Source organism: Hylobates moloch, unplaced genomic scaffold (genome assembly GCF_009828535.3).
Source record: "Hylobates moloch isolate HMO894 unplaced genomic scaffold, HMol_V3 SCAFFOLD_16, whole genome shotgun sequence".
Lineage (NCBI taxonomy): Eukaryota > Metazoa > Chordata > Mammalia > Primates > Hylobatidae > Hylobates > Hylobates moloch.
In genome coordinates, this window is record NW_026652291.1 from 2,424,727 (window position 1) to 2,444,114 (window position 19,388).

A 19,388-nucleotide genomic window follows, 5' to 3' on the forward strand; every position below is an offset into this window, starting at 1 on the left:
TCTCCCACCACCATGTGACCCAACCCAGGCTAGTGCCCTGGGAGATGGGGCACCCACTATTCCAGGGGTCCCCCTTAAACTTGAAAGTTCCCGCCATCCGGGATCCTCCCCTGGGATCTTGCCAGACCCGTGTGCCCAGGGGCAGCTGATAGAGAGGCTATGGGTTCCGCCTTCCGGGGCAGCCAGAGCAATCCGCCAACGCGCCCTCCACCCAGTGGGAATGGAGTCCTGGATGGAGGTCTTGGCTGACAATGTCCCTCCATCCTGCAGACATTGCATTGTCCCAGGCCCTCCGGGTGTCTCTGCAGGGACAATGACTGTCTGTAGAGGAGCGCCGACCTCTTGATTCACTGCAGTCCTTTAAGCAGATTCAACATCTGTACCACCCACCTGGGCTTGTCCGGAGGCACAGTCACCTCTCCTGGAGCAGGGAGGGGCCTGGCCACATGCGGCAGCTGAACTTTAGCATGGCCTCCTGTCCTTTCCCTTTGAATGGCATTGCTGGCAGCGGCTGTACCACCCACCTGGAAGGCTCAGGGAATCAGGGCACCCCGGCTCCTTTCCTCCTGGAGTCACCACTGCCTCAACCTTCCCAGCTGAGGCTCTGGCACAGCGGCTCACAAGCCTGATCCAGCCACTAAATCTGGGGACTGTCCACTTCCCTAGGGCCAGGAGCAGATGCTAGCAGGTGAGGCTGGGGCCTTTTTAAGATCAGTGACTACCCATACTGCAGGGCAGGCCATAGCTCAACCATCTCTGCTTTTCTCATCATTGTGGTCAGCTGCTCACCTCTGGCCTCTCCTCTCCACTCTCAGAGGACATCAGTCCCTGCCCGCTGCCCCCTCCACCACCCCATGAGCATCCACAGGCCCCCTCCCAGTTCCTTGAGCCCTCAGCTCCTGACCATGTCAGCCACACAGTCTCAGGGTCACACTCCAACTGTGTCCTCACCAGTAACTGCAGCGCCTCCACAACCTCAATTACAAGGGTCCCCCTCTGTGACCAGTCCCTGTCCCTGCATTCACTGATTCCAGTGGCTGTACCCAGCAGTCCCTGGCCACCCCCAGAACTCCCATCCTCTGACCATGTGCTGCCTTGCAGCCCCTCAGCCCCTCATGCATGTCCCCCATGCATGCCCCCGACCATCCCTGCAGTGAGACCCCGCAGCCCATCAGTAATGCTTTCTCCCTGGCAAGCCCCTCCCCCGGCTCAGCTATCATCCTCCGTAGTGATCGCCTGACAAAACCAGAGTCTTGGTTAAACTCAGCCCTGTGACTACAGTCTGCACCTCAGCGCTGAACTTGGCTTCACGCCGAGTCACAGGTTGCTGATGAACCCACTTCAAAGAGGCGCTGGCCATGGCTGGTTGAGCCTACCCCTGAGACACTGAAGTATCTTCCTCCTCTCTCCTCCAATCTCCAGCAACACCACTTTCATTTTCTCAGTTAAATGTTCAGTTATAAAATCCTAATAATATAACACATTCACATGGCTCATAATGAAAAGTTATAAGATATACAGCCAAATAGCTCCTTCCTAACCTCTGTCCCCATCCAACCCTGTTCACCTCTCTCTCTCTCTCAGACACACACACACACACCACAAACTCTGCTCTGCACTGTGCTTTTTTCCACTTAACATTATGTGTCCTGAATGTCAACATCAGAACAGAGAGAACTTCCTCATTCTTTTTCACCACCGCACAGTACTCCATTGTTTCTTTTTCACCACCGCATAGTACTCCATTGTTTGGGTGCACTGCAGTGATTCCCCTGGTGTCTGCCGATGGGCATTTAGGGAGTTTCCACTATTTTGCTACTGTAACTGAAGTGACTAGTCTGGCTCTCAAGTCGATTTGCATAGCTGGTAGAGCATGGATCAGGTACATTCCTGGAAGGGGAATGGCTGCCTCACAGGTTCCTGCATTTGTCAGCCTGACCCAGAAGCCCAAATTGCCCTCTGCAGGGGCTGGGCAAAATGATGCCCCCAAAGCAGTGGGTGAGATGGCCTGGCAGCCGGCAGCCTCGCACACAAACTGTTGTCACTCACCGGCGTACTGGTCACTCTAATGAACCACATGCCCGTTCTGCAGACATCTCAAGCTTTTTAAAAAATATATTAATAGAAGATTTATTTAGCAAAAATACATATAGCCATTATTGCAAGACTTAAATGAGATGTTAAATGTTCAACCCAATTGTCTTTCCTGGATAAGTTTTTCTTTCATACCCCTGTCAGTTTTGAAAACATAATACCAGAAGAAGGGGGGCCCAATTCCACAGAGAGCTCCCAAGGGTGAGTTTCTGGGAGTGAGTCTGAAGTTGGGATAAACCTTTGTTAATCTTGCTTAGGTCCCGGCAGCCTCTTCGATGAGCCCTGGCGGTTAGGCTGGTGGCCCTGAAGCAGGCCTCCAGGGGTTCCTGCTGAAGCAGGATTTTAGGGCCCACCCTGCGGCTTGCGCCTGCTGGGTTTCTGGAGATGTGTCATATTCGGCTGAGTTGAGGGTCCAGGGCAGAGTGGCCAGGCATGACAGAAAATACTTTGGGTCAACACCTGTGAAAGAAGGAAAAAGTAAAAATAAAAAATCCAAAATAATGCTTTGGGAACAACATCTTGGTGACACAGCGCACAACTGCCAGTGCGGACGGACCTCTCCCCCTGAACTTGCCCAAGCGCTTCCTCAGCCCTTTCTCCCCTCCCAGGCCCTCCCTGTCCCTGGAAGCAGCCCCACCGCAGCCTGCCTCCCTCCGGGTCCCTTAGAAGGGTCCGGGCTGCTCTTTTCCTCAGCCCACCGAGAGCTCGCTCCATCTCACTGCACGAGGGGGCCCTCGCTGCCGCCCTCATCTCTCCCCTGGGGACCACAGCGCCCCGAAGGGCAGAGGGGTCTTTCCAAGCCATAAATCCCTTGAGTTGAAAATCGCGTCTCCAGCCCCTTCCAGCCCCGCTCCCCAGCTGGAAGGAGCCCACTTACCAGCCCCCTCCTTCCTCCTGCGGAGTCTCCCGTCCACGATCCCTTTTCCCCAGCCCTGCCGTCTTTCTTTGCCTAAAACCTGGAATTCCTCCCCGTTCCCGCCCGCCGGCCTCCGCAAGCTCCTCCCTCCCCTGCAGCGCCCAGCCCGGGTCTGCTCCAGGCACCTCCTCAAGACCGGGCCTCCAGCGACTGTCCCTTCGAGCCACCCTTTCACCCGCAGGCACCCCCGGCCCGTCCCCCGCGCCTGCACTCGAGCTGCTTGTTTGCCTGCCCCTGGCTCCTGCAGCCTCCCGACTAGCTGGGACTACAGGCGTCCGCCACCACGCCTGGCTAATTTTTTTGTATTTTTAGTAGAGATGGGGTTTCACCGTGTTAGCCAGGGATGTGGAGCGTCAGCCCCTGGAGCCGGCCCTGGCCGGCTGCTTCCCACTGCTGGAGGCCGGGGGCGCCCGGTGTTCCGCGGGGGCTGCGGCCTCCCCGCTCAACCCCTGCTCACAGGAGCCTGGGCAGCCCGGGGCCCGTCCTTGCACAAAGCCAGCGTGGTCCAGGCCCCGCTCCGGCCGCCCTGTCCCTGCGCTGGGGGACTCGCTCCTCCCCGCCGGACCGATCCTCCTCTCCGGGGGATTTTCCTGGAGAAGTGACTGGTGCAGATACAAGAGCTGGCGGGACAGTGACCCGGAAGGCACCCGCCCCGAAAAGCAGGAACAGCAGGAACCTCCAAGGCGCCGCCCGCACCCTCTTCCTCCTCGCCTGGGTCCTCGCGCCCGGAGCCCGCCCCTCTGCCAGGGGTGGGCGCAGCCCGGGGCGGGGGGGGGCACCTGGCCGCCCTGGCCGCCGCGAGGCTGGGGGTCGCTTTGGGACCTAAGTCCGCCCCCGTGGGAGAAAGTGTGCCAGGGACCACTGACAGCTTCCATCGGGGCTCAGTCGCCATCTCTCCCCACGTTTGCCCACGGTCGGGGGGCCATGCAGGGGAGGGTCGCGCTGCCCTCACTTCCCCCCGACCCTGTGCTCCGAGGAGAGGAGCGGGAACTCGCCCGCCCAAGGCCCACGCTCCCCATGTGGCTCAGCCAGGCCAGGACCTCGCAGCCACACGGACCGGCGGGTCCAGGAGCCGGGCAGAGGGTCTCCGCGCCAAGCCGCACTGCCCCTGGCCCTCGTCTCCCTCCTTTCTCTCACTGCACGGTGGCCTCATGCCATCGGCTTTGGCCCCAAGAATGGAACTCACGAGAAAGGGCCTCCCCTCCCCTACCCAAGTTCCCGGCTGTCCCAGGCCCTGCTGAAGCCCACACCCTTCTCCAGGCGCACACGGCTCCCCTTGGGGCCCTCCCCGGCCTCTGTGCAACGTTCATCAAGGTACCCTTCTTCCCTTCCAGGGACTCTGCTCCTTCCCAAATTCCAGGCCAGATTGGCTGCCGAGAGGCCCACCCTTCCGTGGCAGCTGAGGCCGTCTCTACACACAAACCAGACCTCCTGTGGCCACAGCTGTAGCTTTCAGGTCAATGCCAGCATGGTAAGAGTCAGTTCCCACTCTGTGTCCCATGCATGCAGTTGAAATGGCTGCCCCGTGTCCACCCCACCCTCTTCCTCAGTAAAGGACGGTGGAGGAAGCCCCAAGGGTCACTGTCCCCTTTTTACAGATGCAGAAACTGAGGCACGGAAGGGTGAAGTGACTGGCCATGCCCTACAGGCAGACACTTCCAAAGCTCCAGCTCACAGTGGGGGGGTGGTGGGCCGTCTCCTGCCTGGACCACATGAGGTACTCTGGGGGCTGGGACAGGCTGGGGATTGACACAGAGCCTAGGTAGACAGGGTTTGCCCGGACCCCAGGAGGCTCAGAAACCGCTAAGGCCGCCCGGCCGGGACCCCATCATTGTGCAGCTCCCAAAATAAGTCACTCCACAGCCATTTTTGAATTCTGTTTTATATCAAGCTATAAAAACCTAGATCATGTTCAACATACATACAAAAGCAGTACTATAAAAAATATTATTATAATATTAACAATATCAAACATACTAACTCCTACAAATGTACAAAGACCTTGGGCATCATTTATACCGGCCGGTTCCTGGCCACAGCTTTTTAAGGCAGTACCTGGGAAAAGGGGACGGACCCAAGAGAGCCGGCCCCAAATCCCGACTCAGCACTGCAGAGGCATCAGAAGGGCTGAGTCATGCCTGAGTCCGAAGGGCCCCCTCTCAGGCTGAGAAGGAACTTTCAGGCCCAGAGAGGAGCAGAGCCTTAGGGGTAGCACATGCTGAGCAGGAAAATGAGTTCATGTTTTCCTGGGGTAGAGAGAGGTGCCCTGCAGGGCAGGGGATGAACGGAGGCTGCAGTGGGCAGAAGAACGGCCTCCCAAAGATGTCCACGTGACAGTCCCCAGAGCCAGTGACTAAGGTTACACAGCCAGTGGGAATTAAAGTTGCAGATGGAACTAAGGTGGCTAATCAGCTGACCTGAAAATAGAAAGATGACCTGGGTTCTCTGGGTAGGCGCAATGTGATCACAAGCGTCCTTAAAGGCGGCAGAGCAGGCCGAGTGCAGTGGCTCATGCCTATAATCCCAGCACTTTAGGAGGCTAAGGCTACAAGATCGCTTGAGCCCAGGAGTTCCAGACAAGCCTGGCAACAGAATGAGACTCTGTATCCACAAAAAGTATGTAGCTGGTAGTGGGGGGTTGTCTCAGGGGACCGAGACAAGAGGATCACTTGAACCAGGAGGTCCAGGCTGCAGTGAGCCTTGATGCCATGACCAGGCCACTGCACTCCAGCCTGGGAAACACAGCAAGACCCTGTCTCAAAAAAAAAAAAAAAGTGGTGGAGAGAGGCAGGAGAGGGGAGGCCTCAATGAGGTGATGGGAAACAGATTCAACTACCCACAGCTGGCTCTGAAGATGGAGGAGCCTGAAGTCAAAATTACGGTCAGCCTCTAAAAATGAAAAGGCCAGAAATGAATCCTCCCCCAGAGCCTCCAGAAGGCGCGCAGGCCTGCCGACACCCAGATTTTGGCCCCGGGTCAGCCTTCTGACCCGCAGAACTGGAAGACCTCGTTTTGATCCACAAAGTTTGTGGAAACCTGTCACAGCAATGGGAAGCAAATACAGAGGCCAAAGGGTCAGCAGTGAGAGGTCAAGCTTGCCCTGCCCCTGCCCAGACCTCAGCCAGACTTCTGGGTGGCAGGGCCCACAGAGGCACCCCCAGGACCTGTCCCTGCCTCAGGGAAGGGGGAGCCTGAGATGACCCAGGAGGTCTTGGGCCCTTCTGTAGTGGACACCAAGGCCTTGGGGGACCACCCTCTGGTTGAGGCCTTGGGGGATGAAGAGGGAGGGCTCAGGGTCCCATTGCAGGGCCAGCCTGTAGGGGCTGTGGGGCCACCTGGATGTGACGTCTAATGCTGGCGGTGCCCACAACTCGCCACAGGACCCCACAAGCCCCTGCCAGATGCGAGTTCATCTTTTCCTTCTTTCTCTTCCAGTTCTGTCTTCCATTCCAGCCTTGCTGAACCCAGCTCACGGCGGCCCTGGGCTGCAGAGGGCAGATGGGTGAGGCTCGGCTCCTGTCTCCAGGGAGCTGGAGAGGGCCCTGGGCCCCACCCACGAGGAGGACAGTCATGAGGCCGACGGTGGAGGGGCCCTGGACAGAGGTGTCCGGGGATCCCTGAGCCTGGCCGCACTCTCCCTCCTGGTTCTTTCTTGCGTGCACGCGATCAGCTTATCGTTTACAAAGAGTCCTTGGTGTTGCCTGGTTGGCTGCCCAGAATGGGAGCTCCTGCTCCCATCGGACATGAAAACAAACCAAGGTCTGTCCGGTTCCAGCTGATGGGGCCTGCACCTCCGCCAGGGCTAGGCAGAAGCAGCATCAGAACAGGAGACCCGGGAGAGCTAGCGCTGCTCTTAACAGCTCCCAGCAGGGTGTGCCCAAGGCTTGCTGAGCACTCACAAGCAGGTCAGGCCACAGGAAAAGCTAACCAACCTTTATAAGGGAAAATAGGGGCCTGGAGGGCTCCTGCGCCCCCGTGCTGACGTCCAAGATGCTCCGGATGCTCTTGACCTCACTGTTGGATAGGTTCCCCTTGATGGCCAGGATGGCGCCAAGGTGGCCTTTGCTGGCAAAGAGAGCATCCTGTCAGCCCAGCCTGTCACCCACACCCCTGCTCACCAGCTCCCTGCACTCCTGGCCAGTGCCACAGGGCCCGACAGCCAACGCCCGGCCCACGAGGGGGCTTCACATCACTCTCCCTGCCCATGCACTCCACCTGATGGTCCCAAGAGCAGCCATGCCCCAGCCTGCTTCAGGCCTCCGCACTGGCTGTTCCCCCTGCAATGTTCTTCCCAGGCCCTGAGATGACCACCTCTTCCCACCCCTTAGGTCTCCGCTAAGATGTCCACCCCCAAAAGCCTTTCTTGTCTCTAAAGTCAGCACCTCCTATTATTCACAAGCTTGGTTAAACCCTATTTACAACTTGTAATTGTCTGTTTCTTTGCCTGATTATGTCATTATTATTGCTGGCCCTCAACAGAATGTGAGCTACTTAAGGGAGGATTGAGACCTGGCTTCTCTTGTACTTCATTGCATCCTGGTAACTAGAACACAGGCTGACACCTAGCAGACTTCTCTATAACTGTTGGTGGCATAGGTAGATGGATGGTGGGTGGGTGAGCAGATGGATGAAAGCTAGATGGGTGGAGGGATAGGTGCAGGGATGACTGAGTAGATGCATAGGTGGATGGGTGGGTGGGCAGGTGGATGGGTGGGTGGATGTATAGCTAAATGGGTGGAGGAATGGATGGATGAGTAGATGGGTGGATGGGTGCTTATATGGGGAGGTGGAAGAATAGATGGATGGATAGATGGGTGGGTGGGTGGACGGGTAGACAGGTGATGGGTGGGTGAGAAGATAGACGGATAGCCAGATGGGTGAAGGAATGGGTGGATGAGTAGATGGGTGCTTGTATAGTGGGTGAATGAATGAATGGGCGGAATGGATCAGACAGGGACTGGACTTGGCTAAGCTGGGGTCAACCCCGTCAAGACCCATTCAAACTTACCCTAACATGTCAGAGGACCCAGCCCAGGAAGAAACAATGTCCCTGGCCCACCAGAGCCTCAGGCAGCCAGGGGCTAAGCCTCCACTCCCGAATATGAGCCCAGGCCCCAGAGGCCCCCCAGGCAGGGTGAACCTGGCCTCTCTGGTCTCAGTCTCCCCTGCGAGAGGCAGCGTCAGGTAAAGCTAAGAGTGTGGGCCATGCAGCCAGACACTAACTAGCCGTGTCACCTTGGACACATCCTGTGAGCTCTCCAGGCCTCCTCTGTGAAACGGGAATGGAAAGTATTGTCCTCGTGGTGCTGTGGTGAAGGCCACAGGAGTGAGCCCCTGGTGAGGTTCACACAGTGACTGGCACGTGGGCAGCTGCCAGGATCTGGGTTCCCAATGCCAGCCCTGTGAGGCCTTGGACACAGTGATGTGACAGTGGTCCTGAGGTGCCCCAGGTTCTCACCTGAAGTCAGGGTAGCAGGTGGCGTAAGTGGCCACCTCAATCTTGATGGCACTGGGGTCCTGCAGGCGAATGATCTCAGCCAGCGTGGGGAGAGCAGGCTGCAGCCAGGTCGCCGGGGAGCCCTGCAGCAGTGGGTGTGGTTGGAGGGACCCAGGGGTCTAGAGGCTCGGGTCAGCAACTTGTTGGGCTTGGAGAGGCACCAACGGCCTATCTCCGACCCTGAAAGGGCTAGGGGAGAAGAGGCAGCCATTTCAGAGGGGCTTGGGAGAGGTGGGCAGGAGCTTACGTGCTGGGTGCAGAAGTGCTGGATGGTGTCAGCATTGGCCAGGATGTGCCCAGCCAGCTGCTGCTGCTGCTCGGCAGTCTTGAGGACCAGGCCCCGCTTGCTGAGTTGGATGATGTACTCCTTCACCAGGTGCAGGTGCAAGGCCTCCATGAGCTCCTGGGAGGGCAAGCAGCCAGGGGCGTGTGAGCTGTCTGCTGATGGGGAGCTCACCGCCTCCCTTGAAGCCTTGTAGCCAGGCCTCCAGGGAGAGACAGATGCCAGAGCAAAAGACTGCACACATGCTCATGCATTCACATGCACGTGTGTTCACATGCTCATGTGTCCACATGCGTGTGTGCACATGCGCACGTGTTCACGTGTGTTCACATGCTCATGTTCACGTGCACATGTGCGTGTGTTCCTGTGTGTTCATGTTTGTGCATTCACGTGTTCACATGTGCCAGTGTTCACATGCTCTTGAGTTCACGTGCATGCTCACATGTGCGTGTGTTCACGTGTGTGTTCACATGCTCGTGCATTCATGTTCACATGTGTGCGTGTGTTCATATGCTCATGCATTCACATGTGTGTGTTTGCATGCTCGTGCATTCACATGTGTGCGTTCACATGCTCGTGCAATCACTTGTGTGTTCACATGCTCGTGCCTTCACATGCTCATGCCTTCACATGTGTGTTCACATGCTCATGCATTCACATATGTTCACAGGCTCGGGCGTTCACATGCGTGTGTTCACATGCTTGTGCCTTCACGTGTGTGTTCACATGTGCACGTGTTCATATGCTCGTGCATTCATGTGTGTTCACATGCTTGTGCATTCACATGTGTTCACATGTGCGTGTGTGAGCACATGTGCGTGAGCATACACAGACGTGCTAGTGTGCGTGTCCGGGCTGCCCCCATTCCCCAAGGCCCAGCCACCAGCCCAGAGCCTCCTCACCTCCCGGAAACAGTCCTGCAGCTCTGAGAACTCAGGCAGCCTCGTGTCCACGGTGGCGATGATTTTTTCCAGGGTCTCCACGGGGGCCGCCCAGCGGGTGTGCGTGAACCTCTTGAACAGAGGCTGAGACAGGAGAGGCAGGATGTCTGGTCACGCCCTGGAGAGGAAGGGCTGCCAGCCGCAGACACGCAGACACAGACACACACCGACACATGTGCCTGGTGGAGGGGCGGGGGGCACTCAAGGACCCCCAGGGAACCCGGGCCAACCTCAGTCCCTGCTCACAGACAGGAAGTGGCAGCCGGCTCCGTGCACCCTTATCCAAGGTCACCCAGTGCGGTTCAGGAGCCAGGAGAGCCTGTCTGCCGGCCTGGAGGCCAAGTCCACTGCCTCTTAAATAAATAAATGCCTTCATAAACAAGACCCTGTGCTTGGCTGGGCCTGGGAGATCAGTGCCAGGGGATGTGGGGTCACCGATAGGGCTTCCACCACACTCAGGCCACCCATGGCGGCTAGTCCCGGACACCGCGCAGGGAACCTCTCCCCTTCCTTTCAAAAGACCCCCACTTTACACCCTGCTGAAGGAACGACTTGTTTTCACAGCATTTTCTGTGGACTTCTTGGCCCATAACAGATATGACTCCGGCTGCCGATGACCCTGAGCCTCAGTTGCTGGGAGTCAGGCTCGGGGACGGGGGTGGATAGGAGGGGCTGAGGGGATTGAAGGAAAGGTGTCTGCAGGCTTGGGACTGGGCTGGGTCTGAATCGGGGAGGGGCAGGGAAACTTTTCCAGGCCCTCCCAGCCCAGGCGGCCCCTCTCAGCCAAGCCCCAGGACATGATCGGCGGAGTGCAGAGCCTGCCGGCGTCCCCATCCGGGCATCTCCACTGCACCAGAGCTGGCCCGCGGTGCCGTCCACAGGCCTGGAGTGTGTCTTCCCCACATCTTTGCTTTTACCACTCCTCCCTGGGAGCACCTCCCAGTCCCTCCCTGGGATCCCCCCAACACTGGGCTCCTGAGGGCAAGAGGCTCCCGCTACCTTCAGGTCCTCACGCAGGTGCTGGAGCAGGGTGTCAAAGCCGTGGCCCTTGAGCTCACCCAGGGGGCCCAGCAGGAGGCTCAGGGTGTCCTGGGGCACCTGCCACTTCTGCTCCATGAACGTCCTGGAAGGTGGAGGCAGAGAGGTCACCCCAGCCCTGCTCAGCCTATAGCCCCATACCCAGGGAGCCAGACAGCCCCTCTCTTCACTCTAGAACCCTCAAGAGCTCCCCATTCTCTATGGGATCAAGCCCTCCCATCCATGTTCTCCACACCCTCAGGACACTCCTCCACCACATCCCCTTGTAACTGAGGGCAAGTGAGCCTCCTCCAGTGGTCTGCCCATCTGCCTAGTAGACAGATCACTACACCTACTTCACAGGGTTGCTTAAGGATAAGATAACGGGTGAAACATCTGCCTGTGTGCTTGCCCCAGCCAGCACTTGGGAAATGTTTGCTGCTGCTGCTGCTGCTGCAGGCCCTGGCGTCCTCACACATGTTGCTGGTTTGAATTCCACTTCTTGGCCTAAGCAGCTCCTCCTCCCTCCACCTCCCAGCTCCCCTCTCCTGCCTGCCGAGTGACTCCCACTCCCGCAAGCCCCTCCCAACACTCTCACCGGAAGGACAGGCAGTTGTTGATGTTGGCAATGACATTGGCCCTGTAATTCCTCGGCTGTCTGCCTCTCTCCAGAAATTCATTAAAGGCGCGCTGGTAGCTGGTGAAACCAGAAGGGGCACATTCAGGACCAGCCCAAACACTGGGACGACAGCAGCAGCCTCCCCGCCCTCCCTGCCAGCTCCCGGGGTTCACTTTTCTGTTTGGCTGCCCATAGCCAAGGGAGGGGCCGCTAGCCCCTGAGCATCATGGAACTGGCTTCACAAGCTAAGGCCAGGGCTCCTGAAGAGGGTACCAGCCCATCTCTGCTGCTCCCAGGCCCTCTCTAGAGTTGGGAGACCAGGTAGGAGTGAGTGTGTGGTTAGCTGGAGAAGCCCTCAGAGGTTGAGAGGGAGACAGCAGAGAGAATTCAGGCGGTGGAGACTAGGAGTGTTGTGTGAAGGGGTGGCGGGGTCTCAGTCCCTCCTGGGGTATCCTCTTTGAAGCTAGAGGCTGTTCTGCTGAGAGCTCTGCTGATGGGGTGGGCGCAAGAGGCTCCCACATTGAATCCTGGTGGGGGTCAGACCACCTGAGGCTCTCAGTGCCCTGGCTGAGTGGGAAACGACTCCTGGCTCAGAATGACAGGGACAGGGGTGGAGGGTGGGGAGCCAGCTCAGGGAGGGGCCGTGGCTCTGAGAGAGGTGGCTACAGGGACCCTATCCTGGGCACACACCCACCTCCTCAGGAACGCAGGCAGCTCCACCAGCAGCACCTGCTTTATCTGTGAGCCCAAGTCCAGCGTGATGCTCTCGGCCTTGGCCTGGGCCTGGGAGATGATCTGCAGGGTGGTGGTGGGTGAGCTGAGCAGGGCTCGCCTGGACAAGGGGGCAGGGGACGGGGGGGAAACAGGCGGGAACAGAGCGGGTGCCCCAAGGTGGTCATGGGCATGCACACAGGATGGAATGTGCGTGGGGTTCCCCATGCACGTGCACGGGCGGTACGTGTGCCCTGGATCGCAGTACCTGGATGATGTCGATGGCCAGCTCGCTGTGGCAGTGGCCGTCCAGGATCTGGGGAGGCACATCCTCAGCCCAGCGCTGTGCCTCTAGCTCCAGAGCTCGGTCCATCAACTCCCTCACATTGGCCTGGAGGAGGAGGGGCAGGTCACAGGGGCACTATCCCTCACCTCGCTCACCTGGAAGACCCGTCAAGCTCCCTGCCATGTCCTGTCTGTCTCCGAGCCTCTCCTCTGCCGCCTCCCTGCCCCTCCCCGGCCCAGGTGGAGACTCACCGCCTCGTTGGACAGGAATGTGGCCTCCAGCAGCCGGATCTGCCTGGGGGGCAGGAGGCTCCCGAGCCCCATACCCTGCAGCTCACCCACCAGCTTGGGGCTGTTGATGATGTCACTGCAGGCAGGGGAGGCTGGCATGAGGACAGCTATACCCAATCAGCACCACCCCTCAAGCTAGGGCCCAGGCCCTCAGCCTCGGTCTCTGGCAGGCCCAGACTGCCCAGCACACCCTCCCGCACCCCCACCCGGTCCCCATTTCAGATGATGGGTCCTCCATCTACTTAGTTTGGTTTGGAACAGAAACTCTGAAGTCATCATGCCTCCTCTGACTCTCTCACCGCCCCCTCATTAGGTCCTGCTCCAAAACAGCCCCCAAAATCAGCAGTCTCATGCCACTCTGGCGCCCTGGCTGGCTCCCATCAGCTCCCCGCTGGCTCACTGCAAAAGCCTCCTCCTGGCCTCTCTGCTCCTTCCCTCACCTCCAACAATTCCTTCTCCACCCAGCAGCCAGAGCCACCTTTAAGATCTGATCTTCTTCCTGCTCCAAGGCTACCTGTCACCCAGATAAAACCCTGCTCCTACTCACAGCAGCCCTGGAATCCAGCCAGCTCCCAGCCCACTGCGCTCCAGCCCTGCAGGTCTTGGGCATCTCACAGCCCCGCCACCTCCCAATCCCAGGGGTAGGCCAGAATGGGCAGGAAGGGCTGCCCCAAACTACTCCACAGACACATCTTGGCTCACTGTCCCGGCGCCTCTGCAGCGCCCCAGAGCTCCCAGGGGACTGCCCAGCCCTGGCACTTCCTAAGAGCTCCCAGGGGACTGCCCAGCCCTGGCACTTCCTAAGGGGCCTTTGTCTGTCTAGAGGCTTACAAATGACCTTCTCTCTGCCCCTCACCCAATCCAGATGCAGCTGTGTCCCTCTGTTCCCCACATTTCTGGCACACAGGCTTCAATGATGCCCCCCTGGGCACCCTCTCACCAGGGCTCCATGCCCAGCTTGGCTTTAGTTGCCTGTTGCTAACCCCAGGCCAGCAGACCCCGAGGTCACTGGGACAGAAAGACTGGCAGGCAGGGGTGCAGATGCCCAGCATTTCCTGGTGAGTCAGGACGAGCAAGCGGGAACTGGCTCTGGGCTGGGTTCTCTCTCCCGCGGCCCCTGCCCTGTACCAGTTCCCCTATGCCCTGCTGACTCCTCTCCCACCCTCCCCACTGGACCCTTTCTCTATCCTTCTGCCAGAGGCTGACCCTTCAACACCAACTGAACCCACAGGCCACCCAAGGCCCCCGAGACGGCAGACACTGCCCACACTGTCTGTACCTCCGGGCTTCCTTCCTAAAGTTTCACACTAGGATCTGGGGCCAGCAGTGGCCAAGCTCCACAATAACAGCCCCTGGACTTCCCCGCCCTGGGCCTTTCCACACTGCAGTAAGCCTCTCCTCATGCAGGCCGTGCGAATGACGGGCAGGCCCAGGGATCCATGGAGTCAAGGGATGCCTGAGGCTGTACTCAGCAGGGGAACCAGCTGCACAGCCAGCCTCCAACCTGAGGGGCTCCAGCTCTGCAGTGGGCTCACAGGGTAACCCTATACAACGGGGGTCTAACAAGACACATGGCCCTAGCCCACCCCTTCGAACTCTCCTGCATGGGGGTGCCCGCATAGCTCTGCTCAGCTCCAGAGTGCCCTGGAAGGGGGCATGCTCAGGAGCACCGACCTTCCTCTCACCTTCTCCCCTGCCTGCCCCATCACCCCTCCTCCTGCCTCCTGGCCTGATTCCCTGGCTCAGAGAAGGACCGCTGGCTTTCACCTCCTCCAGGCTGGCTTCCCTGACTTCTCCAGGCCTGCTTTGGGCCCATGCTCTGCACGGGGCCTGGCCTCTGCTGCCACAGCCCTTCCAGCTCTGGATGGTTATTGATTGCTTTGCCCCCTCCTCAGACTGGGCGCTCGTGAATGAATGAAATCCCTACCATTTTCTGTGCCTCAGTTTCCCCAACAGCAGAATGTGACTGAGGCCCAGGAAATTAAGGATTCCAAGAGCAACGCAGACCCAGCCCCAGCCTTATCCCTGTGTCCAGGCCCAGTCTCTGCCTGTCCAGGCTCTGCCCCAGGGAGTTCAAGTCCCACCCCTGCATTTTCGGACCCAAAACTCTGCAAGCACCGGCCTCACTAAAAGCTGCCGGCAGCACACCTCGACACCCCTCCTACAGAGGACACCCTCCCTGCCGGCCCGGGCCTAGCCCCTCGTCTGCTCACTTGGGGTAGAGGTTCTGCACCCAGACCAGCAGCATGTAGGTGTCGCGCTCGCAAAGCTCGAACTGCGCCATGGCGGCCAGGTGGGCCGCGAAGTGCTGGTGGTAGCTCTCGGCGTAGGCCGCCACGACGCCGAACTCGGCGGGGAACAGCGGCTTCAGCCGCTCCACCACGGCCTCCAGGTCCTCTTTCATGGTGCGGCCCAAGTGCAGAAAGACGCTCTCGGGGACCTCCGCGCCCGCGGCCGGCCGCTGGCCCAAGCGCTCCTCGGCCGCCTCCGCCACGCCGCGCCGCCACATCTGCAGCCAGCGCCGCGGGCGCGTGGCCGCCAGCCCCGAGGTCCCTGGCCCCGCCGCCGCCGCCGCCGCCTGGCGGTCCTCGCGCTCCTGCTCCGCCACCACGGCCAGCGCCTGGCGCAGCCGCTCGGGCGCCGCCTCCAGCGGCCGCCGCAGCACGCCCAGCACCTGGTCGCGCAGCAGCTCGTACAGCGCCTCCACCTTGCTCTGGCGCCGCACCAGCTCCGCCTCGCTCGCACCGCCCGCCGCCGCCGCCGCCGCCAGCTCCCGCTCCAGCGCCAGCAGCGGCCGCGCCGCCTCCAGCTGCCCGCGCTCCAGCGCCGCCTTCAGCTCCTCCACTGCGCCGGGAAAGCCGCGTCAGCCCCGGCCCCAGCCCGCCGCCCACCGGGCGGGGCGGCCAGCGCCCGGCGGGACCGTCCTCCCCTAGACGCGCACAGGGCCGGCGGCCAACACCCTAAAGGGTGATGTCGGTGTCCCAGACTAGGCTGAAGGCCTCCCAGGCCCCCCAGATTGGGGCACAGGTGAAAGCAGGGAGACAGACGCGCCGTCCAGCCCCACTTGCCGGCCCACTGTGCAAGTGGCTCACTCACGCGGATGAGCGCCAACCCCGTCCACGCCCCAGACTAGCTCTAACCCAGGGTCCTAGAGCACCTGTGGGGGGCGGGCCATCCAGCCCCTGCCTGGACCCGGCTGCTCCCTCGGGCTCCGCTGAGCTGGGCTGACCCTTCTTCTTCTTCCCTTTGGTGAAGACGCAGAATACATTGGCCAGGCCTTTGGACTTCTTCTTCTCCTTCTTCTTCTTCGCCGCCTCTTCCTCCTCCCTATATGGGGCTGCCCCAGCCTCCAGAGGTGGCACCAGGTCCTCAGAGGAGGCCTCCGACATGCAGGCCTCTGACTCTGCCTCTGATGTGGACGGCAACTTTTGGGGGCTTCTAGGGAAGTCGAGGGTGCCTGGCACAGGCTGATGGCCGGAGAGGCCTTGGAAGAAGGTCGTCATCTTCAGCATCACCCTGGTTCAGGCCTGCAGGCTCCTGCGGGGTGGGGGTGAAGGCATCAGTGGTCACCATGGACTGGCCCTGGCTCCCAGGCCGGAGCACACAGCCGTGCTGGCTGCATGGAGTACACTCAGTCTGTTTCACCCATTCAACCACCAGGGCTCTGCTCATCTCCTGGCCCAGATGAGCACCAACAACTGTGCTCCCTCCCTGGCCACGAGCATCTCACCACCTACAGCTCCTCTTCCAATACTTCACAGCCCCAGAAGCAAGGAAGAGGCTGGGGATGCCAAGCCCACCACGCAGAGGGGGACCTTCACTTTATTTGGGCAAATCCTTCCCTGACAGCCCACCCTCTGGCCAGGAAGCAGGGAATGGACACCTCCCTGGATCCCACCGGACCCTAGGGAAGAGGCGGGGCATGGGCTCTGTCCCTTTGGACAGAGCAGGAACAGAGGTCCAGAAAGGTCAGGGACATGCTGGGGTCTAGAACACCAGAAGCCGGCCTGAGACTGGAACCCAGTCTCCTCCTGCCCAGACCCAGCCCCTCTGCCATCTTGCCCAGTTCTGATCCAGCGATGGGGTCACAGAAACACAGCTGCTCCAGCTGGGCCATGAAAGGGGCAGAGCCTGACCAGGATCTACAGAAGCCACAGTGGGTGGGACCTCAGACAGCCTTTCACACATCACTGGGGGCAAGGGGCTCAGCAAGTCACAGGGCTGCCTGAAGTCACACAGCAACTCGGGTCCAGAACCCAGGCTTCCTGGCTCCCACCCCCACCCAAATGGGATCATAGCATCATCACAGAGCCTTCCAGTTTCTGCAGCCTTCCTGGGTGCCCATCCCATCTCTTCCTTTCTCTCATCTGGAAGGGTGTTATTTCGGCTTAAACTGTCCCTCTGGTCAACAGCTTGGGCTTGGAACTCAGGCCCCCTGGTCCCAGAGCCCAGCTCTCCCCCTGCCTCCTGCAAGCTACATCCAGAGAGGCAAGACCCGAGCCTCCCCCAAGTCCCTGCCCAGCACCTGACCATTGTCAGAGCAAGGCCAGGTCCACTGGAGAAGAGCATGGCTGACCTGAAAGGGGGAAGCAGGCAGGGGCTGGGCCTCCCCAAGAACTGGGGTGACCTGTAACCATGATGCCACCTGTCTGCCCCACCCCAAGATTAAATGCATGCAGCCTTGTCTCATGTATCATGGTAACTTCAAGTGACCCCTGAAACAGCCCTGCAAGGCAGGCAGGATGACACACCATCCAGAAGGAGAAACTGAGGCTGAGCAGGAGGTGTTTGCCCCAAGCACAGCAGCCATGGGGGCTCAGATTGGGCCCATCAGACTCTTCCCATGGCCCCGCTGCCTCCACCAGCCCCACTACCCTGTCCCCATCCTGGAGGGGCTTGGCCAGAGCCACCTGAGGGACAGGAAGCCTGGGCTCCTCCCACCCCCAGCCCCTGCCATGCTCACCAGGTGCCCTGGGCAGAGTCCCACACTCCTGGATGGCACTGGCCTCCCTAGTGCCATTTGGGTTGAGCATTCCACTCCAGGACCAAGAGGGGCATGCTCCGGGAAGCCTCAGGGGCAAGGCCATGGGGAACCTCTGCTCCCCACCCAGTGCCCCAACTTCGCTTCCCAGCCCCTCTCACGTGCATGCCAAGCACCCGTGGGAGCTGGTCTGTCTGGCAGGGCCGCTCAGCCCCACCCTGGGCGCCCAGGCCCCACCTCTGCCATTCTCCTGGGGTGGAGGAGGGTGGCCCTTACCAGCAATGCTCCCCGCCAGCCTCACCTCAGCCTTCCCTGTCCCACCCCACATGTACTAGGCTCTGTCCCACCTCCAGGCACAGCTCCCGCAGGACCCCCACAGCATCACCGCCTTCTCGCCTCTGTGACACGAAACCCAGAGCGCCTGAAGGTCCTGCTGCAGCTCCCTGGGCCTCGCCCCAGGTCTCCGCTCTCCGAGGCAGCTGGTGCCGTGGGAAGACAAACGCTTTCGGTGTGGGCTCAGCACACCTCTCACTAGTGCGTGGACTGCACACCTCCTGCCTTCACAAGCCTCCCTTTCCCCGTCTTTGAAATGGGGATGAGGGCCCCCACCTCACAGTGCTGCTGAGGGGATGTGGCCAAACCGCGCGGCCAAGTGCCGGGCGCCTAGCTGGGCCTCAGTGGGGGTGAGTCTCCTGTGTCCTGAGTCTGTCCTGCAGGCAGCAGCGAGCGGGTGCAGCCAGAAAGGAAGAAGGGGAGGAGGGGCGTTCCTTTGAGCCTTGCGGCTGGTTGGGCCCACTGAGGCAGGAAGGGGCCTGCTGGGAGCTCGTACAGCGGTCACAGCCAGTGGCTCAACAGCGCCCCCCAGCCTCCCGCTGCCCGGCCTCTCCTCGGGTCCACTGGCCTGGCTCGCCTTCCCCATCAGGGCTGATGTCCACACACCGCCCGGGAGCTCGCTGGGCCCGGCTCCTTCAGTCCTGGGCAGGATGTGGAAGGCGCACCCATCCCCCGATGAGGACACCCGGGCCCGGGCGAGGAAGTGACTTGGCCTGTGTCGCCCGGCCGGGAAGTCACGCTGGACCTGGGGCCTTTCTGCTGCTAATGGAGGGGAGACCCCTGTGCCTGCCCCAGCCCCGCCCTCCCTGCCTCTGGCAGGACCGGGCTTTCCGCCGCGAGCGCCAGCCTTGGCCCCTCTGCGCCCGGACGCGCGGACGCTGGGCGCCAGGGCCTCAGTTTCCCTGGCAGTGGGGACAGGGTCCCTGGGAGCGTCCGGCCCCCTCCTGTCCCCGCCGCCGCGACAGGCTCTTCCCTCGGGGAATCCGGCGTGGCCTCGGGGTAGGGGCGGGCGAGGAGCCGCGCGGAGCGGCGGGGAATGGACGCGTGGAAGCGGAGGTCACTTACCGTGTCCTGGCCGGGCCGCCACTGTCCTGGCCCCAGTTCCGCAAGGCCTGAAATAGTCGCAGATTCAGCCCCGCTCCGCCCCGCCCCGCCCCGCCTGCCCCTCCTTCCCCGCCCCGCCGCGACCGCGGAAAACCCGCGGGCGGAGGCCAAGGCCCAGTGCGGCCCGGCTGTGTCCCTGCGTCCCAGGAGCCGGGCGCGCCCGGCCTGCCCAGCGGGGGATGCGGGGCGCTGTCACTTCCTCCCAGCAGCCGGGCAGGGGCGGGGGCTGGCCGCGCGTCGCATGGTATGTGGAGTTCGGGGGACAGCACGGGGAGGACGGGGTTGTCAGGCGCGGGGCCATTGTCCGACGACGGCT

The 19,388-nt window shown here is 60.7% G+C and overlaps 1 protein-coding gene across 7 annotated transcripts; it reads right to left on the reverse strand.

The window, feature by feature from the left end:
- Positions 1-4,932: 4,932 nt before the first annotated feature.
- On the reverse strand, positions 4,933-19,099 carry TNFAIP2 (TNF alpha induced protein 2). Of its 7 annotated transcripts, XR_009210391.1 has the most exons (16): positions 18,245-18,316; positions 17,983-18,114; positions 15,812-16,191; positions 14,868-15,498; positions 12,616-12,730; positions 12,347-12,469; positions 12,062-12,162; positions 11,347-11,445; positions 10,731-10,854; positions 9,693-9,815; positions 8,755-8,910; positions 8,469-8,590; positions 6,943-7,075; positions 6,346-6,495; positions 5,851-6,046; positions 4,936-5,427 (listed from the first exon to the last, which is right to left on the reverse strand). XR_009210391.1 is itself a non-coding variant. In XM_058429829.1 (15 exons), the coding sequence occupies exons 3-15, from the start codon at positions 16,164-16,166 to the stop codon at positions 5,987-5,989; spliced, it is 2,292 nt and encodes a 763-aa protein (XP_058285812.1). In that variant the 5' UTR covers positions 16,167-16,191; positions 17,983-18,114; positions 18,245-18,316; the 3' UTR covers positions 4,935-5,986. The 7 variants fall into 7 exon arrangements, 6 of the variants coding, with proteins under 6 accessions (XP_058285815.1, XP_058285812.1, XP_058285813.1 ...); XM_058429829.1 differs by having other exon boundaries at positions 4,935-6,046; XM_058429833.1 differs by lacking the exon at positions 5,851-6,046 and having other exon boundaries at positions 4,937-5,427; positions 18,245-18,315.
- Positions 19,100-19,388: the final 289 nt, after the last annotated feature.

Excerpts from the sequence above, each read along its gene's own strand:
- TNFAIP2 (XM_058429830.1), bottom strand. The coding sequence starts at position 16,166 with ATGCTGAAGATGACGACCTTCTTCCAAGGCCTCTCCGGCCATCAGCCT. Across the intron at positions 15,499-15,811 it reads GGATGGCCCGCCCCCCACAG|TGGAGGAGCTGAAGGCGGCG; the intron begins GTGCTCTAGGAC and ends TTCCCGGCGCAG. Across the intron at positions 12,731-14,867 it reads GTGCAGAACCTCTACCCCAA|TGACATCATCAACAGCCCCA; the intron begins GTGAGCAGACGA and ends CCCTGCCTGCAG.